General features: G+C 37.2%; 1 protein-coding gene and 1 long non-coding RNA gene across 2 annotated transcripts; both read left to right on the top strand.

Moving 5' to 3' along the window:
• Positions 1–321: 321 nt before the first annotated feature.
• Positions 322–11,933, top strand: LOC104210638 (putative methyltransferase At1g22800, mitochondrial). The gene is made up of 12 exons (XM_009759591.2): positions 322–550; positions 682–888; positions 1,044–1,124; positions 2,322–2,400; positions 4,638–4,779; positions 4,884–4,953; positions 5,087–5,151; positions 5,236–5,314; positions 6,285–6,372; positions 7,710–7,774; positions 7,887–7,976; positions 11,612–11,933. Exons 2-12 carry the CDS (start codon positions 772–774, stop codon positions 11,729–11,731), a joined length of 996 nt encoding a protein of 331 aa, XP_009757893.1. The 5' UTR covers positions 322–550; positions 682–771; the 3' UTR covers positions 11,732–11,933.
• Positions 11,934–24,605: 12,672 nt separating this feature from the next.
• LOC104210657 (uncharacterized) lies at positions 24,606–27,738 on the top strand. Its single transcript, XR_706940.2, has 2 exons — positions 24,606–25,392; positions 27,672–27,738. It is a non-coding gene; the product is annotated as an uncharacterized lncRNA (long non-coding RNA).
• The last annotated feature ends 81 nt before the right edge of the window (positions 27,739–27,819 follow it).

Here is a 27,819-nt window from a genome sequence, read left to right as displayed (position 1 = left end):
TAGTTTTCAAAATTATTTAAACGAGAATTTAATTAAGTATTTTGGGTGGCTTGCATGATAGCGGTGTCCGACACCATCACGACTTTTAGTGGAATTTGGATCGTTACTGACAATATATTCATGCTTTTATAATAATATAGATATAGATAGATATAAATATAGATTATAACCCGCCATGATCAAGCACGTGACCAGCATATTGTTTCCCACAAATAGAAACGAAGAATAAGCCTTACTATTTTCAATTATCTAATTAGTGAAAGATAATTAAATGTAGAGTTCTTACTTCTTTCTAATCTCTTTTATACGGCGAAATTTAAATCTACCAAACACAAATTAAGTTAAGTTTACAAACTAATGTCGTGTCACTTTGTTGAGCAAAATCTTCGTTAAGATCGTCCGCATTAATGGCCGGCCCTACCTCTTTCACTTGAAAGAGCCGCCGTCGATTTCCGGCGTCGGCGCCTTGATAACTTTTAATTTACGGAGTTTCCACCGATCACCGGAACTACTCGCCGGATAACTACAGCCTCGCAATAAGAGTTTGGAGGTAGGGACTATTTGGGTATTTATGGGCATGATTTGTGTGAGAAGAAGAAGCAGAAGTAACGCTGGTTTTGTGTGAAATTTCCGATCAGGTCAAAGCTAAAAAATACACTGACTATGTTTCAAAATTAACAGGTATAAAAGGTGCAAAATATACTCGGGAAGAGACTGGAGTTTCGGTTAGCCCATAAATAACCCGACTTTCTGTTGCGAACCTAATCCACAATGAGAAGAAGCATTGCTCTTTGTCGGAGAGGCCTAAGATCCTACTGTACTGACGCCGGAGATGGCTTTCAGAGCTCCAAACTCAAAATATTTGATCGTCATCTTAAGCGCGTGCAAGTAAAGCTTCTTCTATCTCACAACTCCATTTACCTCGATTTCAACCATAAACATACAAATTATTTGTGTAAAAGAATGATTTTTTTTTTAAAAAAAAGTCAGTTTCTCTTTTCCGCTTATACTATGCATTTTTAATTGATTTTCATGGTTGGCAGCGTGATAGAGCAGCATGGTTGATGAAGCCCAAGGATTCTCTTGTTGATACTGTGGCTGAGAATCTACTGGATCGATTAGAGGTATTCAGCTTAAACTTTTCTTTTCCTTAATACTTCTTTTTCCTAAGCAACTATGTTTAAATTTTGTGTGAAGTAGTATTTGGTTTAGGACTGTATTTATGTTTCAACCATTGGAAAATGTAATATTTGCATTTCTCGTCCTGATTCATTTCTACTTTGGATATAATTTCTCCTTCCAGCCATGCTGAAAAGTTGACACTGACAAAAAAATAGACAGAGACAACCATTAGGGAAGCGAAAGTAATCTCATACCAAAAAAAAAAAGGTGAGTGGGAGGACATTATGAGCATAGTTTAAGATCTAAAATACAGTCATGCCGTTCTTGAGATAAAGATTGGATGAGCCTATCATATTATGGTTGAGCCATTATGTTCAGAATGATGCCTGAGTGACTTTTGAAATTTGGTGAATGATGCCTAATTACTTAAGTAATTTCGACATCCTGTGCTCTAATGAACGTGATGTCAATATAAGATATGTCATTATTATTGAAGACACAACTTCAATCAGTTTTTGGTTTGAGAAGATGAAGAGGTAGGAGAAACACTTCCTAATGGGCTTAGGCTGGGGCTTGTTGGCTTGCATGTCCTCTAGGATCCTGGATAAGTAAAAGGTGCTCTGGGTGTCATTTGATTCATGGACTAATTATTTGCAAATTATAATGCATGGATTATTATGCTGATTAAAAATATAGGATTGATCCTGTGACTGTGAATAACAATGTAGGAATTGTTATAAGCGTATAACGATACATCAAATTGTTCTGCAGTGATTACCTACTTTAAGTTTTTATTTTCTTTAGATACTCTTATTGGCATATTGCCAATACATGTAATATTATTCCACATTCTATTTCATAAAATATAATACATAAATTCTCGCATAAGTTATGACAATATTAGTAATGCAGAGTTCAATGCCAAAAGTCAAAAGCTGCATTAGTGGTGTTATGTTGAAAACCAAATGTTGTATTAGTTATCTCGAGATTTTATTAGTATGCGTAGTTAAATATTGCAAACCAAATGTTTTATGCTAGGATTGTTTTTATGATCCCTAACATTGGGATGCCATTGATTTGTTCCCATAGAAAAGAAAAAAAAAATTATGTGATTTTCTTGTTGATATACGTTAATCGCTTCTCTAAAAGCGTTAATTGTGCTTAATAGTGTAGCCTTACATCTTTTTTGTGTTTTGTAGGATTGTAAGAGAACATTTCCAACGGCATTGTGTATGGGGGGTTCGCTGGAAGCTATCAGACGGTTATTGCGCGGACGTGGTGAGAAAAATGTTTCTTGAGGCACATGTTTTAACTATTGTTGCTTAATATTACTTGGTTTTGACTTCTCAGTTCAAAATTTTCATATTCAACATATTTTATGAAATAATTAACCTTTCATTTTGATAGCACAATTGTCAAGGAAAATAGTGCAATTTTAATTAGTTAGTGTAGGAGTAGTTAAACATGTCTTATGTGATGCAAAAATAACAACAAACCCAGTGGAGTCCCACAAGTTGGGTTTGGGGCAGGTAGTCTGTACGCAGACCTTACCCCTACTTGGGAAGGTAAAGAGGCTATTTCCGATATGTCTTACGTGATGGAAGAAATGAAAATTATACTAGCTTGAAGAAGTTACTTCCATGGATTTTTAACTTCTCCTGGATGTTGTATACTTGATTTTATAGGGTTGCACTATTTAATAAATTATTTTTCTTTAAGAAGAATGAAAGTGAAGTATAATTAGATGGAATTGTGGTACGTGAATTTAAATGATTCAGCTATCTAGGCTCAATTTAGTAGAGCATGATAGGTAAAGATGTAATAAAGAGCATGAAAGTAGGATTGCTAAAAGGGAGGAGTACTATGGGATTGCTATACGATAGGAAGATACCTGACACAGTAAAAGGGAACTTTTATTGAATGGCGGTGAGACCTTTAATGTGATATGGGGGCGAGATGCCTAACATATCTACAATATAGGTGTGGCAGAAGTGTGTATGCTAAAATGGATGTGCAATCATACAATAATGGACAAGATGGAAATGGACACATCCGAGAGAGGATGCAAGTACTACACATGAAATGAAGGAAGATCGACTAAGATGGTTTAAACCATGATCTTCATAGGCATCCACAACCATTTCATAGATGCTATACTATGATGATTGAAGGTGCTCAAGGTAAACATAAAATCACATGGAGGTAGTTGTGGGATTTCACTGGATTTGTTGTTGTTGTTGTGCAGTGCGGACTTAGCTAAGTACAAAATACAAGGAAACAAAGAATCCATATAGGTGACACTAACTACTCCCTCCGTTTCAAATAAGATGAGGTACTTTGCTTTTTTATCTGTTTCAAAATAAATGACACATTTCTAAACTTGGAAATAATTCAACTTTAAACTCTTCATTTTAGTCATTTTACCCTTAATGAGAAACTTTTATAACCACACAAATATCATGGCCCCACAAAGCTTTTACCCCTTAAGCTTTTAAAACCACAAGTTTCAAAAATCTTTTTCTTTTTTCTTAAACGCCGGGCCGAGTCAAACTACCTCTTCTAAATTGAAACGGAGGGAGTAGTTTGGATTAAGGTTTAGCCATTATGTGTTACTAATATCAGGATTAGTGTCTTTCAAAATTCTTTTTGATATGGTTATGGACTAGTGCGAAATATATGAATAAGTTTGAGATTTAAAGAACCTCTAGTTTTAGATAACTTCCAATTTGCCCGAGAAATTATATTATTTATAAGCAAGAAATGATTTGGGCCCGAACAGAGTAGAATTTCTACAAAGGATTAATATAGCCATCTCTAATTTTGTTTGGGATTGAGTTATAGTTGATTCATTGATGTTGATCTTAGGAGGGAAAAGACCAAGCAAAGAAGACTTTCGATTCGGGTAAAAGTTGCTTAAGAAAAGTTATGTTGCTTTGTCTAATGTTTTATATGTTGAGTAGAGGTTTAGGCTTGCGGGACTGCAAAAATTTCTTGGAAAAATGATTAATAGAGGTCTCTCACAAAAAGTACTAGAGTCGTACTCCACCTAGGCAATTGGGGGAGTATAAAGGTGCTTATGAACCAAAACAAACCAGCTGAAGATGATGATGATTGCTAGAAAACTTTCTAGGGTTCTATGGCCCAAAAAGATGACTTTTCTTTTGCTTTGGTCTGCATCCAGCCTCACTTAGCCTTGTAACCTTTTTGGGCATCCTCGATTTTCCTTTTAACTTTATACAAAATTATCTTGCATTTTTCAAAAAAGAAAATAACATTACTACATAAAATGTCTCCATTAGGCAAGAAAGATCTCATTAATCTATCACTAATTTTCCATCACTTCAGTGTAATAATTTTTAGATGAAATTAGCCCTTCAACCAAAGATGATGCTTAAACCAACCTTGGCTCATTGTGGATTGAGTAATAATTTGGCCTTCACGAACCACTTGATGAACATGCTTATATTGTTTCACGAAGCTAGAGCATGATTATGGGCATAACCCTTGCTTTTCAGGTGGCATTGAGAAATTACTAATGATGGATACATCATGTGATATGGTAAAATTGTGTAAAGATGCTGAGCAGCAAACTCCTAATGATAACATTGAAACATCATACATTATTGGCGATGAAGAATATTTGCCTGTGAAAGAAAAGTACGTATAACTATCTGATGCTTTCCTTGATGAATGAATGGAATAAATTACTGGTGGACTAAGGAATAACATCCTTTTTTGATACTTTTGTTTCACATGGGAAGTTCTGTTGATCTGGTCATTAGCTGCTTGGGACTCCATTGGACAAATGATCTTCCTGGAGCAATGATACAGGTGCTTGCTGTGTTTGGTTGGATGCAACCAGATTACATGTCCTTCTAGTTGTTGTCATTTTCCTTTATTTTATTCTTGAACTCAAAATGACAACATCTCCAAAAGACACTTACTATAACTGTACTTCTACCAGTGCAGATTGGCTTTAAAGTCAGATGGCCTATTTTTGGCAGCTATTCTTGGTGGAGAAACATTGAAGTATTCACTACCGTTTTATTAAGTGCATGCAGTCTCTATGTCTGTAGTTGTCTAATGTTTGTCATCATATTTCTACTATCTTAGGGAGCTGCGAATAGCTTGCACTGTTGCACAAATGGAGCGTGAAGGGGGCATAAGTCCACGACTATCACCCTTGGCCCAAGTATGTTATAAAAAATTTGGCTATAGGACACTGATTTTGATAATTGTTTCATAGGTGCTTGGATTTCTGGATCTTGTCAAAACTAGAAACAATCTTGAGATTCCTTAAGTAATGCGTGTTTAACAATCTTTTATTGTTTATAAGATCTTACATCAGACACTTCTAGAAATTTCAGTTTGGCACGGTGACCAATTTCAGCCACTGTATCATGGATTATTTTTCAGAAAGATAGGTCTTATTGCTTACGGACTTATTACATGAGCTGAATTTGTAATATTTAGTGTAAAATTGACTCTACTCATTCTTTTTTGTTTCATGTCAGTGGGTCAACCAAATTTCTTTTCTGTTAAGCTTCTTTTTTAGTTCAATTGATACACGTTTCCATATAATAATATTGTTTCTCTTTTAGATACACAATGCTATTGTATTCCGTTAAAGGTAGTATGACTTTGGCACGTGGAGTGGTTTCAGTTTAACTTTACTTCTATTTGAGGGAAGGGAGTGGGGGAATATATGGAATGAGGCAGCATTTGTCCATTGTCAAATGTGGATTTCAGTCTGAACCATCCAGTAAAACTATCGTTCAACTACAGTATGCAACGTGCACTTTTTTCTTTTTACACATTAAAGGCTCATGGTCTGCAGTAGGGTTATCTGCTTCTCCGGGAGCAACACATCATTTCGTGTTTTTACCTTGTACTCCTCTTCATCCCTGGGAATGGGGAAACTTTAGTTATATATAACGTAATCACAATGAACACTGGAAATAGGACTGAGAATCTGTCTTATTTTTGTAACGAACTGCCATCTGGGTAGGTGAAGAGTCAGCTATCACTTCATTGTTGGTAATTTAGGCTATAAATAAATATTGTATTATTGCTCGTTAGATGAGGAAAAGGTTTATCGGAGTAGCAACTTATTGGAAAGTAAAAGATTCATGTGAATGAGCCTATATAATCTTGTGCTGCAGGTGCGGGATGCTGGCAATCTCTTGACTAGAGCAGGCTTTACTCTTCCAGGGGTTGATGTTGATGAGTATACAGTTCGATATAGCAGTGGTAAGAGTTATACTTCGTGCTTTAGTTTCCGACCTCGTATTCAAGTATCTGCCTGACAGGAGCCTCTTGTACATTGCATGAATCCACATCTGAATATGTATTAAGTTTCAACAGCACTGCTTGTGGTGCTCCCTTGCTCTCCACTTTCTGCTCGTACAATTTTCTAGCTTTCTGTAAAAAAAATTCATATCATCTATATGGACATATTTTCTTCTGAGTGATGGACTTTTTCTTTGCTTCGAGCAAAGGTAGATTTCATTCATTTGGTGTCCAGATGATGTAGAAAGGTTACAAAAGAAGTCAGCTCCTGTACAATGTCAGATGACACCTGACAAAAATTTAAGGAGCTTATTTCTTTTTTAGAATTCAAAAAACAATTTAAGGAGCTAACAAAATCCAAAAGAAGATTCGGTGCTATTTACATTAAAAAGTTTACTCCCAGCTAAAAGATTCATCAAAATTCTAGCCTTTAGAACAGGAGTTGGAGTTGAAATTCCATCAAAATAGCGCTGATTTCTTTCTTTCCAAATGCACCATATGATCACTGCAGGAACCATCTTCCACAATTTGACGATGGATTTTCCAACTCTCCAGTTCCCCAAGCTACAAGGGCTTCTTTCATACTATATGGCATCACCCACAAAGAAACATATTCCATACATCTTGTGTGATTTTACACTGCAAAAAATGAATGGCTTGTGTTCTCCACCTCTTCTAGGCATAGATCGCATCTACTGCATATAGCATATTATCTTGAGTTAACTATGCTCCCCTAATGTCCAGCTAATTATAACAGGCCACTTTTGGGGTATCTAGGTCTCAAATCAACTTTCAAGGCCAATGATCAAGCATGCAATTGTTTCTGCTGGGCAATCAATGGCATACTTTGTCACTGAACTATCACCTCTTCTTTTCTCCCCCCTATTAGCTTGTCTGTTCCTTGCAATTCAGTTTGGAACCTTTGTATTTTACTAGAAAATCCAACAGTTTATCCTGTTCTCAGTCTTGGCAATGTCTTCTAAACAAAATGTTCCATGAATCTCTCTCGCATTTTATGTTATTATTCTCATTTATATCCGACTACTTTATTTTCCTAAAGGAAATTCGTAAAAGTACTTCTAAATTTGAGATTACTTATTTTGAAAATGTGCAGCTAATATGCACATAATTCGAGTGTACCATGTTCGTTTTGTGGTCGTCATTAAATTCCACGTATTTGTTATTCAAAATAGCTATTAACATTGCTGTATTTTGGATGTGGATAAGTCTGCACATCTGTAAATGCCATTTGGGCTGTATGAATTTCTATGCTTATTTTCTCTTTGCTTGTATGGTAGCCCTGGAGTTGATAGAACATCTCCGTGCTATGGGCGAAACTAATGCTCTACTGCAAAGGAGCAAGGTAATTCTGCTGAAATTTCTTTTACCTTTTTAACTTGATGAAGAATCCAAATTACTTAATTAATTCTCTTATTGGATTCAGCCTTCTAACATCCATCTTCTCCATGGATTAGGTTTTGAAAAAGGATACTGCCCTGGCCACAGCAGCTATTTATGAGTCAATGTTTGGTGCCGAAGATGGCACAATTCCAGCAACCTTTCAGGTGATTTCAGAGGAATTGATGCTGAAAGTTTTCATTTAAAGCCAATAATTGCTATGCATGAACCCAAGGGTGTGGCCTAGTGGTAGTGGTCAATGAAGTGGATTGAGAACCATGAGGTCTTAGGTTCAAATAGCGGAGACAAAAACACTAGGTGATTTTTCTCATATGTCCAAGCTTTGGTGGACAGAGTTAACCCGTACCTATGCTGGTGGGAGGTAGCAGGTACCCCGTGGAATAGTGGAGATGCCAGCAAGCTGGCCGGACACCACGGTTATCAAAAAAAATTGCTAGGCACTGGTCCATGGCCACAAATAGAATTAACTTAAACTAAGGTTGAAAACAAGGAAGAGAGCTCCAACATTAGCCTCCTTAAGGGATATTTTTACTTCGCTATTTTGCAAGTTCTGAAATAATTTCCACCTTTTCATTTTCTGCCAGACTTAGAGCCCGTTTGGATGGGCTTGTTGTGAGTGACTTTTAAGCCAAAAGCCACAAGTTAGGAATTCTAACTTTTGGCTTTTGGCTTAATTTTGTCATTTTAGCTTAAAAATAAGTGCTTAAAAGTACTTTTTTACTTTATCCAAACACTACAAAATAGCTTAAAAGTTATTTTGGCTTAAAAGCACTTAAAATAAGCCAATCCAAATGGGCTCTTAGTACCCTTGTCTCTGCTTGTCATTCAATGATTGTAAGTTCCTACAAAATTGTTATCCTCCAGTTTGCCAAACACTTCAGTTTTCCACTTTTTTATGCCTGTCTTTAGAAGTCTGAGTTTTTGTGCCTAGATAAAATCATGAGTACCACTGACCTGCATATCCATCTCACCGTGCTGGCACTTTCAAGAAAACCTTCAGCCCTTAGCCATATATATTCAAATTTTATTATGTGCTACTTGGCTCCCGATCCCCGCACTCCAGCATCAAAGGTTTGTGGTCTGAAAATGCTTTGGTCAAAACTTTCTGCTTGATGTTTCTGAAGACTTCATCCCATTCTATTGACATGAGAAATCTGTCAGTTCTTGATGCTTTGGAATTATTATCATCTCCGGGACATGTGTAAAATCCACCATGTAAAGGAGGATCCACTAAAGTAATCTCCTGTATAAATTTTATAAATCTTTGTATTGCTCTTGTTCTTCTGCATCCTTTCCTTTCTTCCTCTTGTCTGGTTGTACTAAAATCACTCGCCAGAACCCATGGTACATCCCATAGGCCTCCTATTGCTGCCAGTTCCAACCATAATCTTCTCCGTCGCTGTCATTATGTGGCCCATACACCTCTGAGAAGCCCCATTTTAACTCTTCATTACACTCTCGAATAAGCATGACAGTGTGAAGCTGCCCTCTTGAATTTCCACGCATGATATTGCCTTTCATCCCATAAAATAATGATACCCCCTTTACTACCTGATGGTTTTATTCCCTCCAATCTGCCCATGTACAGCTCCAGACCTGCTTAATTAGTTGTTCCACCTTTGTTTCCTGTATGCACAGCACCCCTGCTTTCCATTTATGAAGTTGATCGGTAGTCTCCATTTATCTTGATTATTTAATCCCCGCATGTTCCATGAAATAATTTTAATCTTCATTTGTTCTTCCTACCCCTGCTTCCTCAGAACTTTCCCCATAGTTAGTCTTGAATCCCAGCTTCTTAACCTCATTCTTCCCCTTTCTACGATCTCTGTTCAGTGCTCTTATGTCTCAAACCCTTTTTTGCCTCCAGCTTCATGAATAGTCGAATGTTTCATTCTCAAACCTTTCAAGGCGAACTCTGAGCTGCTTGTTAGCTGTCAATATGTTTCTCCTCATCCACCTTTAAGCCTCGTTCACCAGAGTATCCATTATTGGTAGAATCAGAATTGTCCCATTGCAATAGGAGGGTTTCATTTGGCATGAAGGAGGACCTTTATCCGTTTGAAAAAAATAGACTAGTTTATTGACACATGGTGGCCTGACATGTCATCTTTTCTGACTTTCTTGTTGTGCACGTCCTCCGAAGCTTCTTCCCCCTCAGAATTCTTCCACCATATTTCCAGTTGCTGGTTTTCTGCCACCTTCATGTGAGCCTTGGAAATTCTAGTACCCATTATTGGCGACCACCTTTGGAGTTTCAGTTTTCTTCCTTTCCAGAACCATTCCCTATTTGATTCGCTCTGCTTCGACCCTCGGTGGGAACTCAAAGAGAAAATACTAATCTTCATCTCCAAAACTTTGATCCCAGCTGGTACCTTCCATACTCTGGAACCACTTTTGAATGACTTGTCATTGGGGGCTGTAAAAGAGTCATTAGAATGACCTACTAAGCATCTCGCCAGAAATCTATGTAGCTCACCCCATTTCTGTTTCATGGACTACAATACTGTTTAGGTCTAGGTGTGCCTCCTCCACCCCCATGGCCAACTCTTGATAGCGACATCTTTTGCATATGATTTTTGATGCCTTGCAATCTTTTGTTTCTCCCCTTTGCTGTACCTTTTTCTAAAAACATTAAACTCTTATCTGTATACTCCGACCACCCTGCATCTCTATTAATCTCTGGTATGACTATTGCTGATTGCTCTTACCCAACCTTGATTCGGTTTTGACGAACCTCCCAAATATGCGGAAGTTCTGAAAACCTCTAACTATGTACAGCTGGACCTTGCTCCCCAATTTTCAACACAGCTTACCTTTTCCATTAGATGCTTGCTTTAACAGTTCACATATCTATATCAGGTTGTCTTCATCTACTTCGATTTTGCTGGAAATGTTTTTTCTTCTCCCTACTATCATGTACTAGTTCTTGCATTTGCGCTGATTTCAGAAACTTTGAAGGTTTTTCTCCGGCTAGAGTGATCATTCGCCGTTCTTGCATTTTCTCCAATTTCTCTTCGTTATGCACCCCAGGTTTAAGCTGTGGTTGTGCTCCCATGTTTCTCTTCCCAAAGTACTTGCATGTTTGGTAGTAGTAGTAGTACTTGCAAATGTTAGAGGTGATTTATTCTTTTGTCTAAACTTATTCAGATTACAAGTTTTATCTTAGGCTGCTAACTCCTTTCCCCTTCCAAATACCTACTTTTGTGATAGCTTTCTAGCTGCTATATATTCATCTCACCCTCTGCGCTGTCGTGCATTCTCAAGAGTAATCTGATTGCTTGCTCCTCATATGTGGGAGTAGTTACAGTTCAAAGGTATCTCAATATTCCATCAAGCTTTTGTGTAATATCTGTAAGATGATCATATGTGCAAGGAGGGGCTACCACTGTTCTTCTAGAACTCAATGCTGGAAATAGTTTGCAAGTTTTAAAAGAATGTCATTTCATATTGGATAACAATGCCTTGACACCATAGCATCTCAAGTAGAAGCAAGTGTAACTCAATACAAAATGATCTTAAAGATGTTTATTGTTTTTGAAGTTGAATGGGATCATATCTAGTTCATCTGGCGTAACACAACTGAGCTCCTTAGTTGTGTTAAGTTGGACCGGCACTTAAAAACAAGTGACCTATTTTTTACTAAATTGTTAGTGGCAACAATGTGATCTACTTGGCTCGGTTAACCACATCTTTTTTATTTGCTTCAGCAAGATATTTCTATTTTGCTATATTGTACGTCATTCAAGTATGAACTGTGTTCGTACCCTCGTTATATTTTCAGATAATATACATGACAGGATGGAGGGAACATCATTCTCAACAGAAAGCAAAGAAGAGGGGGTCAGCCACAGTGTCCTTCCAGGATCTCCAAAAGCAATTTGGCAGTAGTGGTGGCTGCTGAATTCTCTTGACATTCTTTGGCTATGCATTTCTGTACCAGTTATCTGATGCTTTCCAGCAGCTAGGAGATGAGAGAATGGAGACCGCCCGTATTTTAGATATTCTCTTTCAAAACCTAAAAGTTTTATTAGCAAGCTTTTTTTTACTCATGCATTGAATCCTGTAAAATAATAAGTAATAGTAATAAACTTTTAGTTGAATAATCGGTACTTCCAACTTTCTTGTCATTACAAAAAAAACACTAATGTACGTCTGTATCGAGACACGCTGCTGTTCAGTAACCACTAGTAAGGCTGTATTAGGACAATCCCCCCCCCCCCCCCCCCCCAAAAAAAAATTTTTTTTTTTTTACTACTTTACCACAAAGTCAAATCATTCTCCAGAGTTAAGAATTTGAGTAGGCAATGAATGAACCGATTAAATCAAGAAACGAGATCCACAGTAGAAAGGAGTTGAAGGGAAGGATTCTGTATTTGGCTGATACATATGTTGAACTGTGGGGAGGCACTCCAAAGAGTAAGTGTTTTAAGACGGGTAAAACTAAGACATAATATACGGCACTGCAAGTCTAACCAACAGAAGAATTGCAAAGTGCACATGAGATTAGATGGGATTGCAATGAATAAAGCAAACATTTAAGATATCTATACTCTATATTCTAGGAGAATGGTAATAGATGAAGATGTAACACATAAAAAAGTGGAGTATGTTAATGTTATGCGATTGAAGGATACCTACCAAAGTGAATTGTAAATTTTATAGGACAATCGTAAAATAAGCAATATCATATTGAGTAGAATGTTGAACCTTTCCAATTATCAACAAGATCAATGTTGCAATAATGCAAATTTTATGATGAAGGTTTCGTCATACAAAGATCAAATGTGATTAGATATTTGTTGCAATTGATAGAAGTGCAACTAGTACATTTAAAGGATAAAATATGAGGCTGTCGCTTAAGATGGTTCGATCAAAAACATAGACCTTCAAATGCCCTAATCGTAGGTGAAATATGACAACTGAAAGTGCTAAAAGGGGCGAAATAGATCTAAAATTACATGAAAGGAAATTATCTCAAAAGACTGATAATCTCTCAAAACACTGTAGACTTAACGGAACAAAATAAAAGCAAAAGATTCATATAGCCAATGCCGAGTAGGTGTGATTAAGTCTTTGTCATAACGGTATCTCATATTATCTTTACAATCCAATATCAAGTTTATCAACTCATCTCAAACTCTTCCAATCACTTCATTACTTCAAGTTATCATAATAGTAAGTATAGGGTAAAATTTATAGACCACTAATCTATAATCTATAATAATAATAATAATATAATATATTAATTAATATATAATATAAAAACAGGAAACTCCTAACTTAAAAGTTAAATTACTAAAATACCCCTATTGTTTAACTTAATATCCTATTAACTTATTTTATAAAATAAAAAAATCCCGTATAAAAACAGACGCCTGTTTGAAGAGTCCCCTGCCTACAACGTCTGTAGTTCCTCTGCGCCTGTTAGCCCTGAAGCGTTGCCACCGTTTTATTCTGTTATCTTTAAAAATCAAATTCTCGGCAATTCGCCATCTTCTTTGATAACGCAGGTTTGCCTCTTATCTTTCCTTCACCAAACTCTCATCTTCTTTTTATACTTATTTGTTTTCATAGTTTGTCTCACTTGTATCTTCCGCGTTGCTACTATGTCCTTCATTTATTTGTCAGGTTGTTAGCATATATATCTCTGTTGAAGTTGATTGTAAGTTCACTTTTATTTGCACAAAAAAAAAAAAACGTTCATATATGTACAAACTTCTTATGCTGCTTTGTCCAATGATTTGCGGGTGTTGTCTCCAAAATGCTTATAAATTGGAGATGATTGCACCTTAATTTAGTTTGAGTTTTTCTAGCCTGGTTAGAGTTTAATTGAGTTTTAAATTTATGCCCTTAGATTTTTATGTTTCTTTGTGGCATGTCTTTTTCTAGATTATGGTTGTAATTGTTACTAAACTGTATTTGTAAAATAATTCTGGAAAATATAAATGAACATAAACAAAAATGAAAAACAGAAACAGAATTTTAATCCGAGCTCACTGAATTCACAGTGTTTCACCATATTTTAAGCATACCATATACTTAAAATCCCAACAATCCCCCACATGAATAGGGAATGGCTATATCACGGAAATATGCATGAAAAACTGTGTGATTCGCAATCAAGGATTAATTGCATCTGGATAAATAGGTTTCCCTTTGAACTTTCCGTAGTGAACTTATATCGGATATACTCGGTCAATCGGTAGATTTGATATCTTTGAACCGTCGAACTTTGGTGTATACCTAGACAACCATAAGTCACACAACCAACCCTTAATTGTCTTTGGTTCTCATTGTTGTGTTCGTTTCAGCCATGAAAACCGCCTGGTTTCATAAGTGCTTAGAGAACTGGCCTTACAAAGTTCTCCTTGAAGCGGCTAACACTTCACACTTACATAGGTGATTCCTAAACGTGTCATCCCGTAGATACATTATTTGATATACTTCCTATCAAATGTAGAAATCATTAAAAAGCCTTAATGCTTTATCCTTGGTACTGAACATTGTCTCATCACGAGAATGGACCAAAAGTTTAGTTGGCAATATTGAACCGTCATTAGTGACTTTGTTTGATTTCTTTGAACCTAGATCTTGGGATCTCCAGTCTTCTAGGTAGAGTTACCGCCACTATGACTTGTTCTCGGCCACAGTCCCATTCCCCTTGATGATTTCTCAACTACCAATCTAGTTAGGCCTTTTGTAAGTGGATCTGATATATTATCACTTGACTTTACATAATCAATCGTGAGAATTCCTCTAAAGAGTAATTGCCTAACGGTTTTATGTCTTTGTCGTATATTACGAGATTTACCGTTATACATAACGCTCCCAGCCCTTCCAATTGCCGCTTGACTATCACAATGTATGCATATTGGTGCCAACGGTTTGGGCCAAAGTGGAATATCTTTCAAGAAATTTTGGAGCCATTCAGCTTCTTCACCGGCTTTATCTAAGGCTATGAATTCAGCCTCCATTGTAGAGCGGGCAATACAAGTTTGTTTGGATGACTTCCAAGATACCGCTCCTCCACCAATAGTGAATGCATATCCACTTGTGGACTTGGAAATCAGGTGATCCGGTGATCCAATTTGCATCATAGTATCCCTCAATGACCGCAAGATATTTACTGTAGTGCAAAGCAAAGTCCTGGGTATGTACTAAATACCCCAAAACTTGTTTCATGGCCATCCAATGAGATTGACCTGGATTGCTCGTATATCGACTCAATTTACTTATAGCACAAGTTATATCTGGTCGTGTACAATTCATGATGTACACTAAGCAACCCAACACACAAGCATAATCCAATTGTGATATGCTTTGGCCTTTGTTCTTTGCTAATGAAAGATTCACGTCAATTGGAGCATTTGTAACTTTAAAGCCCAAGTGCTTGAATTTTTCAAGTATTGTCTTAATATAATGAGATTGTGACAATGCCAAACCTTGAGAAGTCTTATGGATCTTAATTCCCAGAATTAAATCAGCAACTCCCAAGTCTTTCATATCAAACTTGCCAGTTAGCATGCGCTTAGTCGCATTTATGTTGGCAATGTCATTACTCATTATCAACATATCATCCACATATAAGCAAATAATGACTATGTGATTTGAAACATTTTAATGTACATACATTTATCACATTCATTTATTTTAAAACCATTTGACAACATTGTTTGGTCAAATTTCGCATGCCATTGTTTGGGTTCTTGTTTTAGTCCGTAAAGGGACTTAACAAGTGTACATACCTTCTTTTCTTTACCTGGAACCACAAACCCTTCAGGTTGTTCCATGTAAATTTCTTCCTCCAATTCTCCATTTAAGAAGGCTGTTTTAACATCCATTTGATGAATTTCAAGACCATAAACTGCAGTTAACGCTACTAACGTTCGTATGGACGCAATTCTTGTAACTGGAGAGTATGTATCGAAATAGTCAAGACCTTCTTGTTGTCTATACCTTTTGACCACAAGTCTTGCCTTAAATTTGTCAATAGTGCCATCATCTTTCACTTTCCTCTTAAAGATCCATTTAGAACCCCAACGGTTTATTTTCAAGAGGAAGATCAACCAATTTCCATGTATGGTTGTTCAGTATGGATTCTATTTCACTATTGACTGCCTCTTTCCAAAACAATGATTCCGAACAAGACATAACTTCTTTAAATGTTTGAGGCTCATCTTCCAATAAGAAAGTCACAAAATCTGGTCCAAATGAAGTAGACGTTCTTTGATGTTTACTACATATTGGATCCTCCTAATTAAGTGTACTTTCTTTTGTTTCTTCTCGAGGTCGTTTAGATCCTTCACCAATCGACTCACATTCCTTTTTATATGAATATATATTTTCAAAGAACTCAACATTATTTGATTCTATAATAGTATTATTATGAATGTCGAGATTTTCTGATTTATGAACCAGAAATCGATATGCTTTACTATTAGTCGCATATCCAATGAAAACACAATCAACAGTTTTAGGTCTTATTTTTATCCTTTTGGGTTTAGGAACTTGTACTTTTGCCAAACACCCTCACACTTTAAAATAATTCAAGTTGGGCTTCCTTCCTTTCCATTTTTCATATAGAATGGATTGTGTTTTGCTATGGAGTACTCGATTTAGTATTCGGCTAGCCGTAAGAACGGCTTCCCCCCACAAGTTCTATGGCAAACCAGAACTTATCAATAATGCGTTCATCATCTCCTTTAATGAGCGATTCTTTCTTTCTGCAATCCCATTCGATTGGGGCGTGTAAGGGGCCGTTGTTTGATGAATAATTCCATATTCTAAACATATTTGTTCAAAAGGAGATTCATATTCACCACCCCCTATCACTTCTTATATTTTGATTTTCTTGTTAAGTTGCGTTTCAACTTCATTTTTGTATTGGTTGAATACGTCTATTGCTTCATCTTTACTATTAAGTAAGTAAACATAGAAATATCGAGTACTATCGTCAATAAAAGTTATGAAATACTTCTTTCCACCGCGATATGGTATTGACTTCATGTCACAAATATATGTGTGAATTAAATCTAAAGGATTTGAATTCCTTTCAACTGACTTATAAGGATGTTTAACATACTTAGATTCCACACATACTTGACATTTTGATTTGCCACATTCAAACTTAGGCAATACTTTCAAATTAATCATTTTCCGCAAGGTTTTATAATTGACATGACCCAAACGTATATGCCATAATTCATTTGACTCAAGTAAGTAAGACGAAGCTGAAATTTTATTATTATTTTCAACAACCATTACATTCAGCTTGAAAAGGCCCTCGGTGAGGTAACCTTTTCCTACAAACATCTCGTTCTTACTTATTACAACCTTATCGGATACAAATACACATTTAAAACCATTCTTAACAAGAATTCCAGTAGAGACTAAATTATTCCTAATCTCGGGAACATGAAGGACGCTGTTCAAAGTCACCACTTTGCCGGAAGTCATTTTGAGAAATATCTTCCTACATCCTTCAATCATGGCCTTTACAGCATTTCCCATAGAAAGTGTCTCATCGGGTCCAACAGGAGCATAAGTAGAAAAAGCTTCTCTAACAGCACAAACATGGCAAGTGGCTCCAGAATCAATCCACCACTCTTTAGGATTGCCGACCAAGTTGCATTCGGAAAGCATGAGACACAAGTCATCAACATTATCATGTTTTTCAACCATGTTTGCTTGACCCTTCTTCTTGTCTTTCTTTGGAGCACGACACTCCGTATATTTATGTCCGGCTTTTCCACAGTTATAGCAATTTCCACTAAACCACTTCTTGCTTGGGTTGTATTTCGACCCAGAAGCCTTCTTCCTCTTTTTGTTCTCTTCAACAATATTTGCGCCCATTATTGTTGAGTTTCCACAGCCTCTCTTGTCAGCAGCTTTATTGTCCTCTTCGATTCTCAACCGAACAATGAGATCTTTAATGGACATCTCCTTGCGTTTGTGTTTCAAATAATTTTTGAAGTCTTTCCACAACGGAGGCAACTTCTCAATCATCGCTGCTACTTGGAATGCTTCATTGATGACAAGACCTTCAATGAAAATTCTGTTAGTAAACATAATAAAATTAATACTACCAACACTAGTATTAATTCTACTTATACCTTTAACAAGGAGATCGTGAATAATCACTTGCAATTCCTGGACTTGGGTAATAACAGACTTGTTATCTACCATTTTGTAGTCCAAAAACTTTGCAACAACGAACTTCTTCAACCTGACATCTTCAGTTTTTTATTTCTTTTCAAGCGCAATCCACAGTTCTTTTGACGTTTCCACGCCACTGTAGACATTATACAAAGCATCCTCCAGCCCGCTTAGAATATAATTCTTGCACAAAAAATCTGAATGCTTCCACGCCTCAATCACGAGAAAGCGTTCAGTCTCTGGAATTTCATCGGACAGCACAGGAACATCTTCCTTGACGAACTTCTGGATACTTAGTGTAGTCAAGTAGAAGAACATCTTTTGCTGTCAGCGCTTGAAATCAATCCCAAAAATTTTCCGGGTTTCTCCGCCGGTGCTAATGCTGGCGGCGTTGTTCGGCTCGTTGAGGTATTAGCAGTCACCATTGGAACAGCTTGGTTCACATTATCATTAGTCATTTCTGTAAAAGAATGACACAAACATTAAAATCACGTAGATTTTAATCTCCAATAGAGTACAAAACCACAACAGTGTTTCAGCGAACACAAAGTTCGGTAGCAAATCACACTTACTGTTGCTTTGTTTGATGTTAAAAGTATGCAGAAGTAGGAAAAACTCAAAAAATCGTATGAAAATTTTGAGCAGAATAGTCTTGTATTTATAGCCAAAGTTGGGCTGAAATCTGAAGAGGTGCAACTCTTCAGAATGCCTATTTATGCAAAACGGTCACATCATAAATGCCATAACATAAATGGCTATTTACTCAACAATAAAGAGGGAAAATAAAGAGAAAAAATTGAAGAGGATAGTTTAATTTTCAGTTACACAACTGAAAAACGGATTGGATTTAATATTAATATTTATTTTAATATTAATATTCTGTTATTAAAACAAATATTTAATAACATTTATGTTAATATTTTACTATTAACAAATAAATTTGGTGAAGCCGAAGCCGAAGCTGAGCGACGACGGCATGAGGCTTGCCTTCTTCTCAATTCTTTAAGAGCTAGAAGAAGATCAATTGCTTATATACTCATAAAAAACCTCTTCCTCTTCCAATATGGGATAATGTCCCTTTGCCAAGGAGAGACACTTAAAATTTTCATTTCCCTCCATTTCCCATTCACCCTATTTTAAGCATATCATATACTTAAAATCCCAACAGTAATTTGTCAATGTTTCTACAAAGTGATTCATAATCTGAAATTGCACATCATCAATGCCATAGAGCAATTTTTGATATATTATTTTCATATCAAAAGTCCATATGAGACAATATTCTTAATTGACTTTAAAGAAAATTTTCTAGAGAAACTAAGTGTATTTGAAGAACCTAGAATACTACTTGAGAAATTACTAACAAGAACTAATTTTTCCTTGCCTACAGACAATCCCCTTAATCTATTGCCAAACATATATAGTAGATTAGGCTAAAATTCGGAGGAAGAGCCATAGCTTGTTGTGTTCATACAAATTCTTAATAGACTTCTAACAAAATTTTCCAGGAATACTTGAAGAGCCCATAATACTGCTTGAGATATCACTAATGACCATTATAGTGTACTAGAAAGAACTAAATAAAAATCTGAATTTTATTTGCCTGTAGACTTGCTTAACTGTCCCGTTAATCTATTGCCAAACACAAAGCATATTAGGCCAAAATCCTCAAGAATAAAACAAAAACAACAGAGTGTTAGTTTTTCCAACAATTATGGTGATGTATGGGAGAGGTAAGCAATGATGCAACTCTCCTTAGTGAGATAAGCAATGATGCAATGAGTGGTAGGTGAGATGGGAATATTGCAAATTGATCCTTCTTGGTAGGTGAGATTTGCACTTTTGGTCCCTATCTCAAAACTATAAATACCCCCTTCCATTTCATTGTATAACACACCAAAAAAATATATCAAAACTCAAGAAGAAAGAGTTTGAGAGGGAGAGAGATATAGTTCCTTTAGGAATGTTTCCTAACAGGGGAGTGACAAAATAGTGAGTAGAAATACTAGTCGGGTATTTTTCGGGAAACACTTTTGTGTGCGCCACTATTTTGGGTAGAGCTCAGGAATTGTTGTACCTCCAAATTATTGGGGAAGTCTCTCTTTGTATGCCTGCTAAATGTTTTAGTGGAAGTTGGTGTCGGATTTGTGGACGTAGCCTAAACGTTTTAGGTGAACCACGTTAAATATTGTGTCATTTATTTTTGGTTTCGTTGATCATTTATTTTTCCGCTGTGCAGTAGTGTTTAGTGCCACCGGGTCCTAACAAGTGGCATCAGAGCTTTGGTTAGAGTACTATTCATACGTACGGTACTATTCATACGTACGAGTACTATTCATATCCACGGTTACTATTCACCGTCGGAATTTTTTTAGATTGCAGAAGTCTGTCAAATTCTGATCTAAATGGAGGCGAGGACAAGCAAGATGGTCAACCTGAATGGCACAAATTATCACTTATGGAGAAACAAGATGAAGGATCTCCTGTTCGTGACAAAGATGCACCTGCCGGTGTTCAGTTCTCAGAAACCTGAAGATAAGTCAGACGAGGACTGGGAATTTGAGCACAACCAAGTGTGCGGCTACATACGGCAATTTGTTGAAGACAATGTGTACAACCACATTTCTGGTGTGACACATGCAAGGTCGTTATGGGACAAGCTCGAAGAGTTGTATGCCTCTAAAACAGGTAACAACAAATTATTTTACTTGACAAAATTAATGCAAGTAAAATATGTAGAAGGGACAACTGTGGCAGATCACCTTAATGAAATACAAGGGATTGTCGACCAGTTGTCGGGAATGGGCATAAAGTTCGATGACGAGGTACTTGCTCTTATGGTGCTGGCAACACTCCCAGAGTCATGGGAAACCTTGAAGGTTTCAATCACCAATTCTGCACCCAACGGTGTGGTAAACATGGAGACAGTCAAGAGTGGCATTCTGAATGAAGAAATGAGACGCCGATCACAAGGAACATCTTCTTCACAGTCAGAGGTGTTGGCTGTTACGACCAGGGGGAGAAGTCAAAATAAGAGCCAGAGTAACAGAGATAAGAGCAGAGGTAAATCCAACAAATTTGCAAATGTTGAGTGCCATTACTGCAAAAAGAAGGGGCATATCAAAAGATTTTGCCGACAGTTCCAGAATGACCAGAAGAAGAACAAAGGCAAAAAGGTGAAGCCCGAAGAAAGCAGTGATGATGAAACGAACTCCTTTGGTGAGTTCAACGTTGTCTACGATGACGACATTATCAATCTGACAACCCAAGAGATGACCTGGGTGATTGATAGTGGGGCTACCATTCATGCGACGCCACGGAGAGAACTCTTCTCATCTTACACACCTGGAGACTTTGGTCGTGTAAAGATGGGAAATGCCAATTTCTCAACAGTTGTAGGCAAAGGTGATGTTTGCCTAGAGACCATGAATGGGATGAAGCTACTTTTAAGAGATGTCAGGCATGTTCCAGATATGCGCCTGAATCTGATCTCCGTAGACAAGCTCGATGAGGAAGGTTACTGCAATACCTTCCATAATGGCCAATGGAAGCTCACGAAGGGCTCATTGGTGGTGGCGCGGGGCACGAAGCAGTCAAAGTTGTACGTGACCCAGGCGAGCATCTCCCAACAAGTTATAAATGTTGCGGAGAATGATAGCAATATCAAGTTGTGGCATAGACGTCTTGGCCACATGAGTGAGAAGTCAATGGCGCGTTTGGTAAAGAAGAACGCCTTACCAGGTCTAAACCAGATCCAGTTGAAGAAGTGTGCTGACTGTTTAGCTGGGAAACAAAACAGAGTTTCGTTCAAAAGATTCCCTCCTTCCAGAAGGCAAAATGTGTTGGATCTGGTACACTCAGATGTATGTGGACCTTTCAAGAAGTCCCTCGGTGGTGCCCGATATTTCGTGACCTTTATTGATGATCATTCACGAAAGACATGGGTATACACGCTGAAGACCAAGGATCAAGTGTTTCAAGTTTTCAAACAGTTTCTGACCTTGGTGGAAAGAGAGACTGGTAAGAAGTTGAAGTGCATCCGGACAGACAATGGCGGTGAATACCAGGGTCAATTTGATGCTTACTGTAAAGAGCATGGTATTCGACATCAGTTCACACCTCCTAAAACTCCCCAGTTGAATGGCTTGGCTGAGAGGATGAACAGAACTTTGATCGAGAGAACCAGATGTTTACTCTCTCATTCAAAGTTACCAAAGGCTTTCTGGGGTGAAGCTCTAGTTACAGCAGCCTATGTGCTGAACCATTCACCCTGTGTCCCTCTTCAGTACGAGGCTCCAGAAAAGATTTGGTCAGGAAGAGATATCTCTTATGATCAATTACGGGTATTTGGCTGCAAAGCCTATGTCCATGTTCCGAAAGATGAAAGGAGCAAACTTGATGTCAAGACAAGGGAGTGTGTATTCATCGGCTATGGTCAAGACATGCTTGGCTATAAGTTCTATGATCCGGTGCAGAAGAAGCTCGTCAGGAGTCGAGATGTCGTGTTCGTTGAGGACCAAACAATTGAAGACATTGACAAAGTAGAGAAGTCCACTGATGATTCTGCTGAGTTTGAGTTGCCTCCAACAGTGGTGCCGAGACAAGTTGGAGATGATGTTCAGGATAATCAACCTGAAGCCCCTGATCTTCCTAATGAAGATGAACCAGCAGATACTGAAGGTAACGAGGACAATGGTGATGATGATGCAGACGAGGAGGATCAACCTCAACCACCAATCCTCAATAACCCTCCTTATCACACAAGATCTGGAAGAGTTGTGCAACAGTCTACCAGATATTCTCCACATGAGTATGTGTTACTCACTGACGGGGGAGAACCCGACAGCTTTGAAGAAGCTATTGATGATGAACATAAGGAGAAGTGGATAGAAGCCATGCAAGACGAGATGAAATCCTTGCATGAGAACAAGACGTTTGAGCTGGTGAAGTTGCCGAAAGGCAAGAGAGCTTTGAAGAATAAGTGGGTGTTCAAGATGAAGCATGATGAACACAATTCCCTTCCGAGATTCAAAGCAAGATTGGTCGTCAAAGGTTTCAATCAAAGGAAAGGCATTGACTTTGATGAAATATTCTCACCAGTTGTGAAAATGACCTCAATACGCACGGTGCTGGGATTAGCAGCAAGCCTCAACCTGGAGGTTGAGCAGATGGATGTAAAAACCGCCTTCCTACATGGTGATTTGGAAGAGGAGATATACATGGAGCAACCAGACGGTTTCCAGCAAAAGGGGAAAGAGGACTGCGTTTGTAGATTGAGGAAAAGCCTCTATGGCTTAAAACAGGCACCAAGGCAGTGGTACAAGAAGTTCGAGTCGGTGATGGGGCAACACGGCTACAAGAAGACAACTTCAGACCATTGTGTGTTCGCTCAGAAGTTTTCTGACGATGATTTCATCATCCTATTGCTCTATGTGGATGATATGTTGATTGTTGGCCGGAATGTTTCCAGAATTAATAGCTTAAAAGAACAGCTAAGCAAGTTCTTCGCCATGAAAGACTTGGGGCCAGCAAAACAGATCCTTGGGATGAGGATTATGCGAGACCGAGAAGCCAAGAAGTTATGGTTGTCTCAGGAGAAGTACATCGAGAAGGTACTTCAACGGTTCAACATGGAGAAAACTAAAGCAGTTAGCTGTCCTCTTGCTAACCACTTTAGATTGAGCACCAAGCAAAGCCCGTCAACAGATGATGAGAGAAGAAAGATGGAGCGGATTCCATATGCTTCAGCAGTAGGAAGTTTGATGTATGCCATGGTTTGTACACGGCCAGATATCGCTCACGCTGTAGGAGTGGTAAGTAGATTTCTTTCTAATCCAGGAAAGGAACATTGGGATGCTGTTAAGTGGATTCTCAGGTATCTTCGAGGAACCTCCAAACTATGCTTATGTTTTGGAGAAGACAACCCTGTGTTGGTTGGCTATACTGATGCAGATATGGCCGGAGATGTTGATTCTAGAAAATCAACTTCAGGATACTTGATTAACTTTTCAGGGGGAGCTGTGTCATGGCAATCAAAGTTGCAAAAATGTGTTGCATTATCAACTACTGAAGCTGAATTCATCGCAGCAACGGAGGCTTGCAAAGAATTGATATGGATGAAGAAGTTCTTAACTGAACTTGGATTTTCGCAAGACGGTTATCAGTTATTTTGTGATAGTCAAAGTGCTATCCACCTTGCGAAGAATGCCTCATTCCATTCCAGATCCAAACATATTGATGTGAGATATAATTGGATCAGGGATGTGTTGGAGAAGAGGATGTTGCGGCTTGAAAAGATCCATACAGACGAAAATGGATCGGACATGTTGACCAAGACTTTACCGAAAGGGAAGTTTGAGTTCTGTAGAGAAGCTGCAGGGATAGTGGATCCACCATATAGTTGGAAGGGGGAGAATTGTTAGTTTTTCCAACAATTATGGTGATGTATGGGAGAGGTAAGCAATGATGCAACTCTCCTTAGTGAGATAAGCAATGATGCAATGAGTGGTAGGTGAGATGGGAATATTGCAAATTGATCCTTCTTGGTAGGTGAGATTTGCACTTTTGGTCCCTATCTCAAAACTATAAATACCCCCTTCCATTTCATTGTATAACACACCAAAAAAATATATCAAAACTCAAGAAGAAAGAGTTTGAGAGGGAGAGAGATATAGTTCCTTTAGGAATGTTTCCTAACAGGGGAGTGACAAAATAGTGAGTAGAAATACTAGTCGGGTATTTTTCGGGAAACACTTTTGTGTGCGCCACTATTTTGGGTAGAGCTCAGGAATTGTTGTACCTCCAAATTATTGGGGAAGTCTCTCTTTGTATGCCTGCTAAATGTTTTAGTGGAAGTTGGTGTCGGATTTGTGGACGTAGCCTAAACGTTTTAGGTGAACCACGTTAAATATTGTGTCATTTATTTTTGGTTTCGTTGATCATTTATTTTTCCGCTGTGCAGTAGTGTTTAGTGCCACCGGGTCCTAACACAGAGCACACACAATTAGCATACAGAGTATAGATAAAAGAATTTGACTTTCCATTACAACATCACAATTTTACCTATAAGAAGTATTTAAATTTTAAACCAGGTGAATAAGAACTACCAAGAATCATGTTTTATCACAATATTTTAGATATATATATAGTATAGTCCTATATATTCAAGAGTGATTAATATTTTTGTTTGTTCGTTATCAAGAAAATGGGTACATTTGTTACGAAATATTTATGTTTTATATTCTTATAGTTTTGCGGTCCTTATGATAGAATCACTTTTGTACATTGCTCCTTTTTTAAATTTTGAGTCCAATTGCACTATGCCAAACAAATTGCAGTGATTGAGGGCCTATTCCAACTTCTTGCTCTTTCCGACAAAATCCTGTATATGTTGAGAAAGATTAAATTGTGAGTCGTCATTCTATTGCATACTTTTTCTTTGTTGCATTCTTGAAGTTACATTATTGACAATATGCCTCCTATAAATTGTGGTAATATTTTTACTAGATCTAGAAACTAGAGGCTAACAATAAAGTCTGTCATGTGATGAATGTATCAACTCTTCCTACTCCTTTCTCTTTATTTAAGACATATTAATTTCTTTCCGCATCTTGTAAATATTTCCTTGTTTAATTTAAGTTGCGTTTATCTAAGTTCCATTTATAAACTTAATGTGAAAAAAGGACCATAATCATCGGAGAAAAATATCAAGCTCTAAAATCTTATTAAAAAGTATAAGAGAGAGAGAAAATTTGAATAGTACATGAGCACATTCGGACTTTTTGCTTAATTTTATCTTGATTTCCTAATTTTCATTTAGTAGATAAAGGACTCATCATGCAACTCAATATTTCATAAATACCGATCAAATTGAACTCTTAATACTTATCGGTGCATAAATATTACTTATAGGTGTATATATTGAAATTGAAGATTTTGTGCATGCCATGTACATTAAAGTGGAAAAATCGAGGCTTGAATATTTCAGCTAAAAATAATTAACCTTGAAAAGACAATTATATCAAGACGGAATGAATATTGTAATAGCTGAAGGAGATAGAGAAATAAAGCTAATCTAAGAGTGTTGATTCCTGTATCGTCTACCGGAGCAATCATATTTCAAAGGCCACATAGCACGGTCTAGCCAGTTTTCAGACTGGTCATTCAAAAATAGCCAGCGTTTGCCAAGTCATTGAAAAATAGCCACTATTTTGCTGCAACAAAGACTGGTCCAGCATAATATACTGGAGTTCGTGCACCTGTGTATGAACTTCCAGCATATTATGCTGGACCGGTATACTTTGCTGGCTCCAGTATAATATACTGGAGACTGGAGCATCGGTGTTCCAAACTCCAGTATATTATGCTGGACCAGTATATATACTGGAACTCCAGTATATTATGCTGGAGTATTTTTCCGGATTTTGAACAGTATTTTCGTTCAGATTTATCTTTACATGAAAAGTGACTAAATTTTGATTATTTTTGAAACTGTGGCTATTTTTGAATGACCACCTGTAAATGTTGCTTTTTTGAATTTCTCCCTATTTCAAAGGGAAATACACCAAAGTTTTATTGATAGTATAATGACCAGAAGAACGGAGATAGAATTGGTGGAAGAGTATGCCGTTTGACTTTCTTTATCAAGGTTCTTAAGGTTATATTACAATGCTGGATTTTGCTTAATTTACAACAAAATCAAATACTTTTAAAATATGCGTGCATGTTAAAAATTATGCAATGCACGTGGAAAGAGACTAGTCAAGTTAAATAACACTTTGACTTTAGACAAAATTAGAAAAATGATCTTTCTTTTTCATTTGTAGACTCTTCCCCAAAATAAGAATCAACAACAAATTCGTTAAGAGAATTTGTAAACATTTAAAAAGAAAAATTCCATGAAAGGGAAAACACAAACAAAAGGAGCAAACGACAACTAATTGGATATGCGAAAATATTTGACCCACATATCAACTAGAACATCTTACATTACCTGCCCTTGGTTCATCCTCCAAGAAAGATTAGATGCAGAATTTCTGGATATAATATTTTTGCGAGATAGCCCCGGCGACTGTAGTAAACATCTAAGCAATAAGATTTTCGCGAAGGGATGAATTGTATCAACTATTACAGTAAGTTAGTCAATTAAAACTGGAATTATAGAAACAGATAGTTACAAGTTTGAAAAAAAAAAAGAGTAGAACGCAAGAAACATAAACTACACAAGGATGGAGGATTGTAATTCGACGTGACAAGTTGTTGGAGTCTCATCTCCCTTTTATATGCGCCTCCAATATCACTTCAACTGGTATTCGTCGCAAAATTATACTAGTACTTTGTATGTGCCAAATACTACTCGAGAAATTATACTAGTACTTTGTATGTGCCAAATACTACTCGAGACATAAAGATCAGATGAGTTGTTCATTTATACTTTACTTGGATTGGTTTGTATGCTATTAGCAATTCTTTTGATTCTTCTCCAAATAGAAACAATCGATTTACAAATCTCATTAACCACTGAATTTAGGGAACCCAGTTTCAGGAGGGTTGCCCGGTTTAAATTTTGACCCACCTTTGCATTTAATTTTCACTAATATCTACTTCGTGCATGCATTCGATGATCTATATTGTATTGTATTACCAGGTAATTAAGTAGTCGTCTAACATTCTTGCCTTTCATGCAGAAGTTCAACGGACATATGGCTTAAGTAGATTTCAGTCTCCATTTCTCAGAAGCTTCCCAATTCCAAATCATTTGTTCTCCTCTATCAGTCTGCATGGGCATGGCAATTTATATCCTCGGATCGATGTATTGAGAAATATCATCCAACC

The sequence above is a fragment of the Nicotiana sylvestris genome, chromosome 11 (assembly GCF_000393655.2).
Source record: "Nicotiana sylvestris chromosome 11, ASM39365v2, whole genome shotgun sequence".
NCBI classification, from domain to species: Eukaryota; Viridiplantae; Streptophyta; class Magnoliopsida; order Solanales; family Solanaceae; genus Nicotiana; species Nicotiana sylvestris.
This window is presented reverse-complemented; position numbering and strand designations above follow the sequence as displayed.

Excerpts from the sequence above, each read along its gene's own strand:
- LOC104210638 (XM_009759591.2), top strand. The coding sequence starts at position 772 with ATGAGAAGAAGCATTGCTCTTTGTCGGAGAGGCCTAAGATCCTACTGT. Across the intron at positions 2,401-4,637 it reads ACGGTTATTGCGCGGACGTG|GTGGCATTGAGAAATTACTA; the intron begins GTGAGAAAAATG and ends CTTGCTTTTCAG. Across the intron at positions 5,315-6,284 it reads GACTATCACCCTTGGCCCAA|GTGCGGGATGCTGGCAATCT; the intron begins GTATGTTATAAA and ends CTTGTGCTGCAG.